Source organism: Pogoniulus pusillus, chromosome 17 (genome assembly GCF_015220805.1).
Source record: "Pogoniulus pusillus isolate bPogPus1 chromosome 17, bPogPus1.pri, whole genome shotgun sequence".
Lineage (NCBI taxonomy): Eukaryota > Metazoa > Chordata > Aves > Piciformes > Lybiidae > Pogoniulus > Pogoniulus pusillus.
This window is the reverse complement of record NC_087280.1, coordinates 14,515,515-14,528,875: the sequence shown is the minus strand read 5'-3', so window position 1 is coordinate 14,528,875 and position 13,361 is coordinate 14,515,515. Positions and strand designations below refer to the sequence as shown.

General features: G+C 45.5%; 1 protein-coding gene across 2 annotated transcripts in view; it reads left to right on the top strand.

Annotated features, from left to right (window-relative positions):
• Positions 1-13,361, top strand: part of SPG11 (SPG11 vesicle trafficking associated, spatacsin) — a 46,360-nt gene that overhangs the window by 2,698 nt on the left and 30,301 nt on the right. The window contains exons 4-15 of one of the 2 annotated variants that reach the window (XM_064157808.1): positions 466-664; positions 1,737-1,874; positions 3,104-3,552; positions 4,266-4,411; positions 5,721-5,853; positions 6,702-6,857; positions 8,769-8,947; positions 9,093-9,269; positions 10,547-10,618; positions 11,288-11,415; positions 12,130-12,302; positions 12,733-12,940. In XM_064157808.1, coding sequence (XP_064013878.1) covers positions 466-664; positions 1,737-1,874; positions 3,104-3,552; positions 4,266-4,411; positions 5,721-5,853; positions 6,702-6,857; positions 8,769-8,947; positions 9,093-9,269; positions 10,547-10,618; positions 11,288-11,415; positions 12,130-12,302; positions 12,733-12,940 — 2,158 coding nt within the window. Of the gene's footprint in view, positions 1-465; positions 665-1,736; positions 1,875-3,103; positions 3,553-4,265; positions 4,412-5,720; positions 5,854-6,701; positions 6,858-8,768; positions 8,948-9,092; positions 9,270-10,546; positions 10,619-11,287; positions 11,416-12,123; positions 12,303-12,732; positions 12,941-13,361 lie in introns of both variants that reach the window. The other variant, XM_064157807.1, reaches the window with a different exon arrangement.

The following is a 13,361-nucleotide window of genomic DNA, read 5'->3' as shown; positions in this document are numbered from 1 at the left end:
TGTGGCTAGGTGAAGTTTCTGAGTGTGCTACTGGAGATGTTTCATGCTGCAGTAATGATTTCCAGCATGTTTGATGTGTGGATTTGGGTGTAATAGACTGAAGTCTTGTCTTGATTAGATTAGATTGCTAATGTTTGTCCCGCTTGCCCCTTAAGTATAAATGAAATGGGAGGTGTCCCTGCCAATGACAGGGGGCTGGAACTAAATGATCTCCAAGGTCCCTTCCAGCCCAAACCATTCTATGAATCTATGAACTCTTGAGGTGGCACAAGCTGTGTTTGTACAGCACCCAGCACAATTCCCTCCTGATCCCAGCTGAGTTTAGGAACCTTGCTCCTGTAAACCAAACGTTTTGTTGTGCAGAGGTTGGCTTGGACCACAGAATGACCTCACTCTTTTCTTCTGTGTAACCTCTTGTTTGGTGGACAATCTGAGGCCTGCTGTTTCCTTTGACACTGCTTAAAGACATATTTGACTCTTTTGATGGGGGAAATCTAGCAAAGGTGGATATTGCACTCTGCCAGGGAGACATGGAGGATGGGGACAGGAATGCAGCTGTCAGATCGCCGCTCACCGCCGTGAAGGTGTCGCATGACCTCAGCACTGCTGTTGTCATCAGTTCTTCCAACTCTGCCATTCCAGTGGATCTAAACATCTACTTCAGGTATGTTTGCAGTTCCTAAGTGGAAGATTTGAGTACAGCTGACATGACAAAGTGTCTTGGTCCTGGAAAGAGATTGGAAGGGACTTCTGGAGATCATCGAGTCCAACTCACCTACCAAGGCAGGATCACCTAGAGCAGGTCATGCAAGAACATATACAGATGGGTTTGAATGTGTCCAGAAATGGGAGACTCCACCCCTCTGGACACAGCCTGCTCCAGGGCTCTGTCACCCTTAAATTCAAGAAGTTCCTGCTCATGTTCACATGGGACTTATGATGTACCAGTTTGTGCCCATTTCCCCTTGTCCTACCACTGGGCAGCACTGAGCAAAGCCTGTCCCCACCCTCCTGACACCCACCCTTGAAGTACTGATCAGCATTGATGAGATCTCCTCTCAGGCTGCTCTTCTCCAGCCTAAACAGCCCCAATTCTCTCAGCCTTTTGTCCTCAGAGAGATGTCTCAGGCCCCTCAGCATCTTTGTAGCCCTCTGCTGTACCCTTTCCAGCAAGTCCCTGTTCTTGAATTGGGGAGCCCAAGACTGGATCCAGTTGTGTTTAAAGATTGGCCATTATTTAACAATTGGACTTGATGATCTTGGAGGTCTTTTCCAACCTTCATTAACTCTGTTCTCTGATTATTTGCTCCAGTTTATGCTCTGCCACTTTAACAAACAGAAATCTGCTCAGATTTAACCTTTTAACAGATAGAAATTATTTATACTGGACTTTGCAGTCCTCTTAGGAAGTTGATGGTCCATGCTGTCAGTGCCCATGGTGCCTGCTAGCACCTTATAGAAACACCGGAGAGAATGGGATTGTTTAAACTCTTCTGACAGAGCTTTACTGGTTTGGCTTAATAGAAGAGTGCTAGGTTGTAATGTAGAGGTGGTGTCCACCTCAAAACTGGAGTAAACAAACTAGGTCTTGAGGGCTCACCTGGATACATCTCTGAACACTGTGAGCCTGAGAGCAAACCGATACTCTGGTAGCTCCTGCAGGAGTTGAACATGAAGTGAAAACCAAATCTTAAATCATCTGAAGGAGCTGAGATCTCATCTTTATTTCTTCACAGACAGTTCCCTGTGCATTTGTTCTGTAAGAGAGATGGTGAAAGTCTTCCGTTGAAGCCTCCTGAAGGACTTGATGAGGATGATCCTGCTAGTTCTGACTACAGCATGGAGCTCTTGCCGCTGCCATTCCGCACAGACAGGTAGGTAATGACAATCCTGAGCCGGGCTGGATTTTCACAGAGTACCAGAACGGTGGTGTTGAAAGGAACTCTAGAGGTCATCCAGTCCAGCCTGCCTGCCAAAGCAGGGGCACCCACAGCAGCTTGCCTGGCATCTCCTCTAGAGAGTTTCAAAACACACCTGGATGAGTTTCTGTGTGACCTAGAATCATAGAATAGAATCACAGAATCAGTCAGGGTTGGAAGGGACCACAAGGATCATCTAATTCCATCCCCCCTGCCATGGGCAGGGACATGTTAACCCTGATCAGGCTGGCCAGAGGCTCATCCAGCCTGGCCTTAAACACTTCCAGGGACAGGGCCTCACCTGCCTCCCTGGGCAACCCATTCCAGGCTCTCACCACTTTCATGCTGAACAACTTCCTCCTCATGTCCAGTCTGACCTGCCCTAAGTAACCCTGCTTTAGCAGGGGGCTTAAAGTCAGTGGTCTCTGGAGGTGCCTTCCAACCCCTAACATTCTGTCATTCTGTTTTGTGACACTTAGAGTTATTCATACAAATCAAATATGTTCATTATAATTTGATGCAAATGTGAAGTACTCAAATCTGAAATTAATTTCCTTTTGCTTTTATTGATGGTGGCATTTTCTGTGAGGAAAAGAAAGTTTCCTGCTGAAAATGCTCAGGTTAATGGATGCTGCAAGTTAATGCAGCTGTGATCATCCAGCTTAGATTCATACAAACCTAGAATGATCAGGGGTGACCTCATTGCTATCTACAACTGCCTGAAGGGAGGTTGTAGCCAAGTGGGGTTGGTATCTTCTGCCAGGCAAGAAGCAACAGAACAAGGGGACACAGTCTCAGGTTGTGCCAGGGCAAGTCTAGGCTGGATGTTAGGAGGAAGTTGTTGACAGAGAGAGTGATTGGCACTGGAATGGGCTGCCCAGGGAGGTGGTGGAGTCACCATCCCTGGAGGTGTTCAAGCAAAGCCTGAATGAGGCACTTAGTGCCATGGTCTGGGTTGACTGGATGGGGCTGGATGCTAGGTTGGACTGGGTGATGTTGGAGGTCTCTTCCAACCTGGTTGATTCTATGACTCTATGACAGTTTAAGGTTAAAATGCAAGATGCTGGGTGGGATCTATAAGCTTAAAATGCACGTTTTTTGACTAAAGAAACTTAAAAAGTATTTATCTGTGGTGGTCTTTGTGTGATACCTGATTTTAGAGACAACTTCTTTCTTCACCCCAGGTCCTGGAAGGCACATTTAGCCTCACTCTCTGACAGAGTAAGAAGAGGAAGACCAGGTCCTTCAAATTCAGTGAATGAATTGAATTTACCCTGGTACCAGTTTTTTACCCACCTTGAAGATCATGATCCTGAAATCTATGAAACTTCAGAGAAGATGTTGGCTTTTGTTCCACGGGTTGTTTCCTGGGCCCCTTCCAAAGCAGCCCAAGGCAGTGGGGCAAGACAGCAATGGAAACAAATCCCCCTAGAAGCACCGCAGGAAGTGGTGAAACTGGAGTGCAAATTGGTGACTGGAATTAAAGCCCTGTTTGTGGTGTTAACAGCTGGCAGAGGACTGACCCTTGCTCTCTGGGATTTTGAGTCAGGAGATGTGACTTACTACCACTTCAGCAAAAACAGTGTTTATGTGGAGTGCAGTGCAGAGGTGCCAACATGCCTGCTTCTGACAGGTGAGGTGTGGATAACAGTTCTGGTCTAGCCTTCTGATAAGAAGCTTTTTTTCTCTTTGGCTGCTGTTGGCTCATTGCTGATGTTTTCTTGTGGAGATGGGACCTAAGTGGACCCTCAGCAGCTCTGTGTCTGTGTTGTGCTGAGGGATTTGGTTTAGTCAAGGACTTGTGAAACTAATGATTGGACTCAATGAACTTGAAGGTCTTTTCCAATCTAAGCAATTCTGTGTTTCTGTGTCACTCTTTTGGAAGAGAATCATAAAACTGGATTGGAAAGGCCCTCTAAGGTTGTGCTGGCTAACCTTTAACCTACCACCACGGCCATCAAACTGTGTCCCCAAGTGCCATGGCCACAGGTTTCTTAAAACACCTTCAGGGATGGGGACTCCACCACCTCCCTGGGCAACCTGTTTCAATCCCTGACCACTCTGGAAAGAAAGATTTTTTTCCTGATGTCCAGCCTAAACCTCTCCTGGCACAATCTCAGGCCATTTCCTCTCCTCCTATCACCTGCTACTGAGGAGAAGAGACCAATCTCTACCTCACTCCAGCTCCTTTCAGGGAGCTGTAGCACCAGAAAGTCTCCCCTCAGCCTCCTCTTCTCCAGGCCGAACAACCCCAAGTCTCTCAGCCGCTCCTCATAAGAGACAGAAATGTTGTTGTGTCACAACTTGGTTCTCTGTTTTTAGTGATGGTTTGATTCTCTTCTTTAGAGGATGGTCTCTCCTTAGTCCTGTTTGGTTTAACTCAAGAAGAGTTTTTGAACAGGCTGATGATCTATGGCAGCGCTGGAGTCGTCGACGCCGTTTGCCATCTCAATGGGTGGGAGCGATGTTCAATTCCAATGCATGCACTAGAGGTAAAGAAATCCACCTGACAGGGAACAAAAAACACCTCTTTAAAATCCTAAAGGCATTTCAGCAACGTTCATGATGCTTTTAGACACTATTAGAAGTAATCTAGGGGCAAAAAGTAGTAGTTTAGTTAATAAATCATCAATACAAAAAACCCCTGAAGGAACCCAGACGAGTAACCCAAAAGGAGAAATGCAGCAACAAAGTTAATGCACATTAAAAAGGACTCAACTTTTTAAACTCAGCTGTTGTCAAAACTCCCTCTTAATTAGACCCAAAATAATTTCTGAAGCACTTTCTGCCTTCTTGCAAAATGCCAGAGATAAAAATAGGTCACAGGTTTCATACATTAAGTTACATAGCTCCTTAGAAGCTGATTTTTTGATTGTATTATACCACCCTTCTAAAGCCTGTGTTGCCACATTTCAGGCTGGGGTAGCAGTTTCAAGGCTGATCTCTCATATGCTTTCTAAACGTTTTGCTTTGATACATACATAAAGAAACATTTCTGCCCCAAAATGGTTGTCAAGGCCTGGCCCAGGCTACCCAGGGCAGTGGTGAAGTTCCCATCCTGGAGGGGTTTCAAAGCTGTGGAGATCATAGAATCTATGAGGTTGGAAGAGACCTCCAAGATCATCCAGTCCAAGCTAGCACCTAGCCCTGTCCAGTCAACTAGACCATGGCACTAAGAGCCTCATCCAGGCTTTTTTTTTAACACCTTCAGGGACAGCAACTCCACCACCTCCCTGGGCAGCCCATTCCAATGCCAATCACTCTCTCTGGGAAGAACTTCCTCCTAACATCCAGCCTAGATGCCCCCTGGCCTAACTTGAGACTATGTCTCCTTGTTCTGTTGCTGCTTGCCTGGCAGAAGAGACCAACCACTACCTGGCTACATCCTTCAGGTAGTTGTAGACAGCAATGAGGTCTGCCCTGAATCTCCTCTTCTGCAGGCTGCACACCTTCAGCTCCCTCAGCCTCTCCTCATAGGGCTGTGCTCCAAGCTCCTCACCAGTTTTGTTGCCCTTCTCTGGACACGTTCCAGTATCTCAACATCTCTCTTGAATTGAGGAGCTCAGAACTGGACACAACATTCAAGGTGTGGCCTGACCAGTGCTGAGTACAGGGGAAGAATAACCTCCCTGGTCCTATGTAGTGCTGAAGGACATGGTTTGGTGATGACCTGGCAGTGCTGGGTTATGGGTGTTGAAAACAAGTATGGATGAGGCCAGCTGGGGAGGTTGGAGTAGATGATCTCTGAGGTCCCTTCCAGCCTGGGCTGTGCTGTGATGCTATGATCCTGTGTTTGTCCAGGCAGGTTTGGAAAATCGTCAGCTGGACACAGTAGACTTATTTTTAAAAAGCAAAGAAAATCTTTTCAGTCTGTCTGCAGCCTGCTCTGGACCTGAGCAGCCTCCTGCCAGTGCCTCCCAGTCTTACCTGCAAAGTAAGTCAAACACCTGCGACCCCACAGAGGCTTGGAAGTTCAATTTATGCCTGTGTGTTTATAGCAGCAGATGGAATTGCCTCTGCTTGTGTACCTTAGAGTGATGCTGCACTGCCACTTCCCTTTGGGAGATAAGGGAGAAATGCTGCATAACGTGCAGGGTGTGTTCTGCTGCTGCCACTGATGTGCAAGGGCTCTGCTGTGTTCTGCTGCCATTGATGTGCAGGGGCTTTGGTATGTTCTGCTGCTGCCATTGATGTGCAGAGGCTCTGATGTGTTCTGCTGCTGCCACTGATGTGCAGGGGCTCTGGTGTGCTCTGCTGCTGCCATTGATGTGCAGGGGCTCTGGTGTGTTCTGCTGCTGCCACTGATGTGCAGGGGCTCTGCTGTGTTCTGCTGCTGCCACTGATGTGCAGAGGCTCTGGTGTGTTCTGCTGCTGCCACTGATGTGCAGGGGCTCTGCTGTGTTCTGCTGCTGCCATTGATGTGCAGGGGCTGTGGTGCATTCTGCTGCTGCCATTGATGTGCAGAGGCTCTGCTGTGTTCTGCTGCTGCCATGCATTTGGATGTGAAAGCAAAGCATTTTAGTTCATTATTATAAGGATGTTGGACTAGATGACCATTAAAAGTCCCTTCCAATCCAAAGCACTCTATGATTTTGTGATTACTTCATAGAATCATAGAGTGCCAGGTTGGAGAGGACCCAAGGATCACTGGTCCAACCTTTTAACACATTTAAGAAGATTTTTGTAGCATACCTTTAGGACTTTTTACCTTAAATGCTTAATTTATGTGATCAGTCCCATGGTAAAATGCAGATGTTTTAACTTTGTCTGTAAATGTTGCAGAATTGGAAGAGCTGAGGCCAGCTCTGAATTTGCTCTGCTCAGCAATCAGAGAAAATGATCTGGAGCCTCACAGCAAACAATTCTCTGAGCAGCTGCTACACCTCACCTTGACTTTCCTTACAAAGCAGCTTGAAGAAGTTCTTGTGCACACAGAAGGTGAGATTCCTCATTTTGAACCACGCAGTAATGTCATGAGTCATTGTTTAGGTAACTAAGAACAACTAAATTTTTGTTTAATTGAATGTCTATGTTTGCCTAGAACTAAAACCAAAATATGCTGGAGGGGAAAGGGCATGGAGTGAGACTTGGAATCCTGCACAGTTTGCTGAAGGCTATTTCTAAAATAATAATGCCCTTTGCTGTTACTGTCTGAGGCTGATAAGTTGAGTAGCTCATTTGGAAGGGAACTGTTCCATAATAAGGTCTGTGGGAAGACCTTAGAGCAGCTTTGCAGTATGCAAAGGGGCCTCCTGGAGAGCTGGAGATGGACTTGTTCCAAAGACATGGAGTGAGAGGGTGAGTGATGAGGGCTTCAGGCTGAAAGCTGTCAAGATGAGACATCCTTCCCCGTGAGGGTGGTGAGGCACTGGATCAGGTTACCCTGAGAAGTTGTGGAGGCTTCAAGCCTGGAATTGTTCCAAGCCAAGTTGAATGGGGCCTTGAGCAACCTGGTCTGGTGTGAGGTGTCCCTGTCCATGGCAGAGGGTTGGAAATGGCTGATTTTTAATGTCCCTTCACACTCAAACCATTCAATAATTCTATGAACTCTTTATCCTACCTTTAAGTTCTTTATGTCAGTCTTTAAATAATCTTCAAGGTCCCAAACCATTCAATGACTCTGAAAATGACAGAATCTCAGAGGACAACTTTGTTTTGCTAGAGAAAAAGGGGGTGAGATGTCCTTACATAGAGAGTGCTGTGCTGCTGCTTGAGTCTGAATCCCTGTCAGTGGTGGGGTTTGGTCTGTTAACCAACAGGCTTTGCATGTTAATGCAGAACTGATGCTTTCTGACTGTAAAAGCTGCACATTATTAGCTGCTAATCATTTTCTGGACATGATTTTTAGTAGTCTTGGTTTCTTACTACATGAATGTTAGCTTTAAAAGTCTGTATGTTTTAAATGGCATTTAGCTGACTAATAATTGGTTAATCATAGAATCAGTAAGGTTGGAAAAGACCTCTGAGATCATCCAGTCCAACCTTTTGCCCAACATCTCCATGGCCACTAGGCCATGTCCCAGAGGTAAAGAACTGAAGAAGTGTCATCCTTAGGAAATACCCAGGAAGAGAACCACAGAATGGTTTGGGTTGGAAGGAGCCTTTAAAGATCATCCAGTCCAACACCCTTGCAGTCAGCAGGAACATCTGCAACTACAGCAGGTTACTCACAGCCCTGTCAAGCCTCACCTTGAAAATTTCCAGGGATGAGACATTTACTACCTCTAGATGATGGATATTTTTACTCTACTGAGTGATCTAGAAGCTCAGATCCCTAGAGGAAGAGCCTAAAGATGTTTGATAAGGCTGGAACATCTTTCATTGGCAAGAATCTTTCATTCCTTGCTTTCATGGAGTAGATTTTGTTTAGGTCACTCAAGACACTTTCCTTTAGGTGATACTTGGTTTCTATCCTACTTGATCCTAGACCATCTAAAACATCAAGTGACCCAATGCACACCACTTGTTCACTGTTGGGGAGGATAAATGTCCCTTCATGTGCTAGATTCTAACTCCAAAAGAATTTGCCAGTGGTCAGGATTAATAAAAACTTTCATTTCTCATTTATTTGGTCCCAAAAGAGACCAGATGAAGACACAGGAGCCTCTGTGGAGCGCTGACAGGATTGTAACCATGACTTGCCAGTGAGCTGGTAGTGGTGGGTTGGTGTCAGGCCCTGTACAGGTCAAACTGCAGTACAGAGTTGATGTGTCCTTTCCTCTGAGATGTCTTTTTCATTAGTCAGGATCAACCAGCACTGCTGAGCAGTAAACACTTTGTGTTGTTCATTTCTGCTTACCTAATCTCATTAATTTCTGCTTAAGTGACCTCTTGGATGCTCTTTGACAGAACCTGATGGATTCCTGCAGAAAGGGGCAGATATTTTAACTGATTACATTATTAAACTAAGAAAATTCCTGAGGAGATATCCTAGACCACAAGTAAACACAGTGCAGACAGGAAGAGGGGAGCTTGATGAAGACCTCTTGGTAGAAGAAAGCCACCTGTGGGAAAAACTGACAGCAGAGGTAAAAAGAGTCCTTTTTTTACTGTTGTTAAATATATTTAAGGGAATTGCTAATATGGACAAGACTTTAAATGCTTGGAGAGGGATGAAAATGAGACAGGGATGATGGATGAGAGCAGACTGTTCCATTTTTCTCCCTCTTTTAGGAAGTGATTGCTGAGGCCATCCTGAGCAACAAAATGCCAGAGGCCCAGGCCTTCTTCCGAACACGCCAGCATCCTGCTCAGAGCCTTCCAGAGTTTATTCAGGCAGGTTTGAACCTGGTCTATGACTGTCTTCTGAAGGACAACACCAGAAAGGCCTCTGAGCTTTTAAAGAATATGGTGAGAAGTGTTCAGTAAGTCTAACAAAGTAAATGAATGCTGAGAGAGAGTGTGGGAGGCATTTAGATCTCCGATGGATGTGTCGATTCCAACACCACACACTTGCTGCAATGAAAATTAACTTGTTTGAAAGAATTGCTTTGATCACTGGTGCCTTCACCCTCAGTAAATTTGCAGATGACACTAAAGTGGGTGGGAGTGTTGATCTGCTTGAGGGTAGAAAAGTTCTGCAAAGGGATCTGGCCAGGCGGGATCAGTGAGTGAAAGCCTGGGTCCTGCACTTGGGTCACAACAACCCCATGAACACTCCAGGCTTGGGGCAGAGTGGTTGGAGACTGCCTGGTGGAAAAGGATATAGGGGTGCTGCTGGAAAGCCATCTGAAGATGAGCTAGTGTGTGCCCAGGTGGCCAGGAAGGCCACCAGCATGCTGGCCTGCATCAGGAATAGTGTGGCCAGCAGGAGTAGGGAAGTGATCATATCCCTGGGCTCAGCACTGCTGAGGCTGCCTCTGAGATCCTGGGTTCAGTTTTGGGCCCCTCATTCTATCAAGGACATTGAGGGGCTGCAGTATGTCTAGCAAAGGTCAATGAAGCTGGTGAATGATCTGGAGAACAGGCCTGGTGAGGAGCAGCTGGGGGAACTGGAGTTGTCTAGCCTGGAGAAAATGGGGCTGAGTGGAGACCTTCTGACTCTCTACAGCTCTCTGAAAGGTTGGAGCGAGGTGGAGATTGCTCTTTTCTCCCCAGTACCAGGTGATAGAACAAGAGGGAATAGCCTGAAATCGTGGCAAGGAAGGTTTAGGTTAGACATAAGGAACAACTTCTTTCAAGCAGGAGGGTTCAGTTGTTGGAACAGGCTGCCCAGGGAGGTGGTGGAGTCCCCATCTCTGGAAGCGTTTAAGAAACATGTGGCATTCTGGGACATGGTTTAATGGCAGTGATGGTGTTGGGTTGATGGTTGGACTCAATGATCTTAGAAGTCTTTTCCAACCCAAATGACTCAGAACACTGAGGTGGGCTATGAGCATGTATTGATCGATACAGTGATCAGCAAAGTGTAAAGGTGGTTTTGGCAGGTCAGATATTAGCAGGCACAAATTTTATCTCCAACCACACTGGAGACATCCCACAAATCATCTTTAGTAACTGAGGAGGTGACTGTCACAAGCATGCCTGTGAAAGGCTGTGTGCTTTGGGATGAAGCTGGGTGCATTTATTATGTTGTCTGCAGCTGCCTTTTACAGTTTGCATACACTGAGTGTCTTCTTTCTCCTTAGGGCTTTGATGTACATGAGGAATTGCATAAGATCTGCTTCTACACTGCTGACAAACACGTCCGAGATCTGTTGGTGAGCCTGGGAAAAGCTTTTTTCAGGGCCTAGCTGATGTTCTGAAGTCTGATGTGTATTTACCCTGAGAGAATTCTAGACTCCTAGAATCAACCAGATTGGAAGAGACCTTCAAGGTCATCCGGTCCAACCTAGCACCCAGCCCTAGCCAGTCATCTAGGCCATGGCACTAAGTGCCTCATCCAGGCTTTTCTTGAAGACCTCCAGGTCTGGCGACTCCACCACCTCCCTGGGCAGCCCATTCCTATGGCAAATCACTCTCTTTGTGAACAACTTCCTCCTAACACCCAGCCTAGAAAACATTGTGCTGAGTACCCAATCAGAATAGGAACAGACAGCTTTTGTCCCTGCGCCCTTGCAGCTTAGCTGCTGATACAAAGTCACTGACAAGCCCTTTATGTTTCCATTTAACCTTAAAATGGTTTTAAATCCTTAAAATGGTTTTAAATGTCCCTTTTTTCGTTGTCCTGGCTTTGATCTAAATTCTCTTTTGCTTGCACCCAAAATCTTGACCCTCTTGTAATTGCAATGTGTTGATCTCAGTGCTCCCCACATTTTTTTTTCTCCTAGTTGGTTACTTCTTTGCACTTGCAGCATCATTTCTAGTTTTGCTGTCTCCTAAGCAGATAACAATTGTAATTGGAGGCAATGATTTAATTTGAATTAAAGGTCAAAGTGTTACAAGAAGACAATTACTTTTCTGAAAAAGAGAAGAAAATGATAGACTTTGTGCATCAGGTTGAAAGCTTTTACTCGGGATCCTTCCAAGAAAATAAAGAGATTCAATCTCTCTCCAGGTAATGTGGGTTATCAGTTTTAATCATTAATTAATAGTGCTAATAGGATGTAGAATGGGGTGGCTTCCAGAGGTCTTTCCAATTGAAGCAATGCTGTGATTTGCTGCACTAACAAATGCAGCCTGCTGTAATTTCATGTATTTCACACTGATGTTTACTTGCAGAACTAAGGCACAGTGAGGGCAGAATTACTTCTCTGGTTAATGTCATGATTCCTGCCCTGTTCTTTCCAGACTAAGCCACACCATGCTGTTGTCAGTGGAACAGAGGTTTGCTGTTCATGCCATCATCAAAAATGAAGTCCTTTTAATAACAATTGCTATGACTGGAATTATGAATCAAAGGTGCAGATGGAATGTTTGCTCTGTTTTGGAGATAGGAAATCCATAATAAAGCAAACTAAAGAACCTTAAAATCATTTTAGAGTTATTTAACTCTTTAGTTTGATTCTTCTTTATGTTACAAGCCTTTCTGTGTTACAAATCTTACCACTTGCTGTGTCAGCTGTGGAGAGGTGAAGTTTTCCTTTGCTCCTTCCTCTCATCAGCACTCTCAAACTGAACTAGGTCCCTCCACCACTTCCAGAACTCTCTTCCAAATGGGCTAACCCAATTTGTTGACCCATCCATCATCTTTGATTTGTCAGCTTGGTGGATTGTTGTTGAAAAGAACACTGCCAAACCTCTCTAATGCAGCACCTTGTTGCAGTTTCAGGAGCTGGAGGAAGGAACAAGATATTTCCAGGCATGTGGATGTTCTAGACTCACTGCTGTGTGGTGACAGACGTGGGGTTCACAAGAGGAGAGCTAAAATCATGTTGAACTGGGCTCAGTGGTGGGATGAGGTTGTGCAGGAAATGATTCTTCTCCCCAGAAAGCCACGCCAAGGCAAGTATTCTGGGCTTAAAATGTGGGTAAAAAGCCTGTCTTTGACATAAATTGTGTAGGAGTGGCATGGATAGAACTAAAGTTGGGTGAAACCACAGCAGGTCACTGATGTATTTTTTTGGTCAGTGATACAAGGTAAACAAAGAGTTTCCATCCTGTTTACCTTCTGGCAGGGAAGAGCAAAATGTACAACTGGCTGAAAAGGACTTGCCACTTGTAAATTTTCTACTCTGCTATCTTCTGTAAAACTGATCCCACTTAGCTTTGCCAAGAGGAAGCCCTAACAAGCTGTGACAGTTCTCTTCATCTCAGCTTTTCTGGTCTCTAAACATGTGCCTTACAAATCCGTCCATATGCAAAGCGCCGTCAGCATTTCCCGAAGCTGTGTCTGTCTGTGCTGCTCTCATCACTTTGCCTTTCTGAATCACAGACCTCAAGACCTGTAATCCTGAAGTTCTTTGGATGCACTTGACAGCCCAACACGATTGGCTTAGTATTTGCTCATGGATTGAAGAATCTGATCCCTGCCAGACTCCATGTGGACAGACTAACTGGCCTCCTCTTACTCCAGCCATTATTGACCAGAAGATGCTGTGCAGTAGCTACATGAGAAATGACATTTTAAACAAGCTGGCTAGGTATGTGCCCTTAGTGCATTCTTCTTCTAACTTTCTGTCTTACATGGCACCACTGTCAGATAGTTGCAGAAGTACATAGAATTACAGAACTGTTTGGGTTAGAAAAGCCCTCCAAGATCAATCATCAATTCCAACCATCAATTCAGCAGCACCATGGCCATTAAACCATGTCCCCAGGTGCCATGTCCACACATTTCTTGAACACCTCCAGGGACTGGGGACTCCACCACCTGCCTGGGCAGCCTGTTCCAATGCCTGACTCCTCCTGCATGAAATAAATTGTTCCTGATCTCCAACCTGAATCTCCCCAGGCCACTTCTTGTTCTAAAACCCAATACTGGGGAGAAGAGACCAACCCCTACCTCACTCTAAGCCCCTTTCAGGTACATGTTAATGAATCTCTGATACCTATTAATTTTTA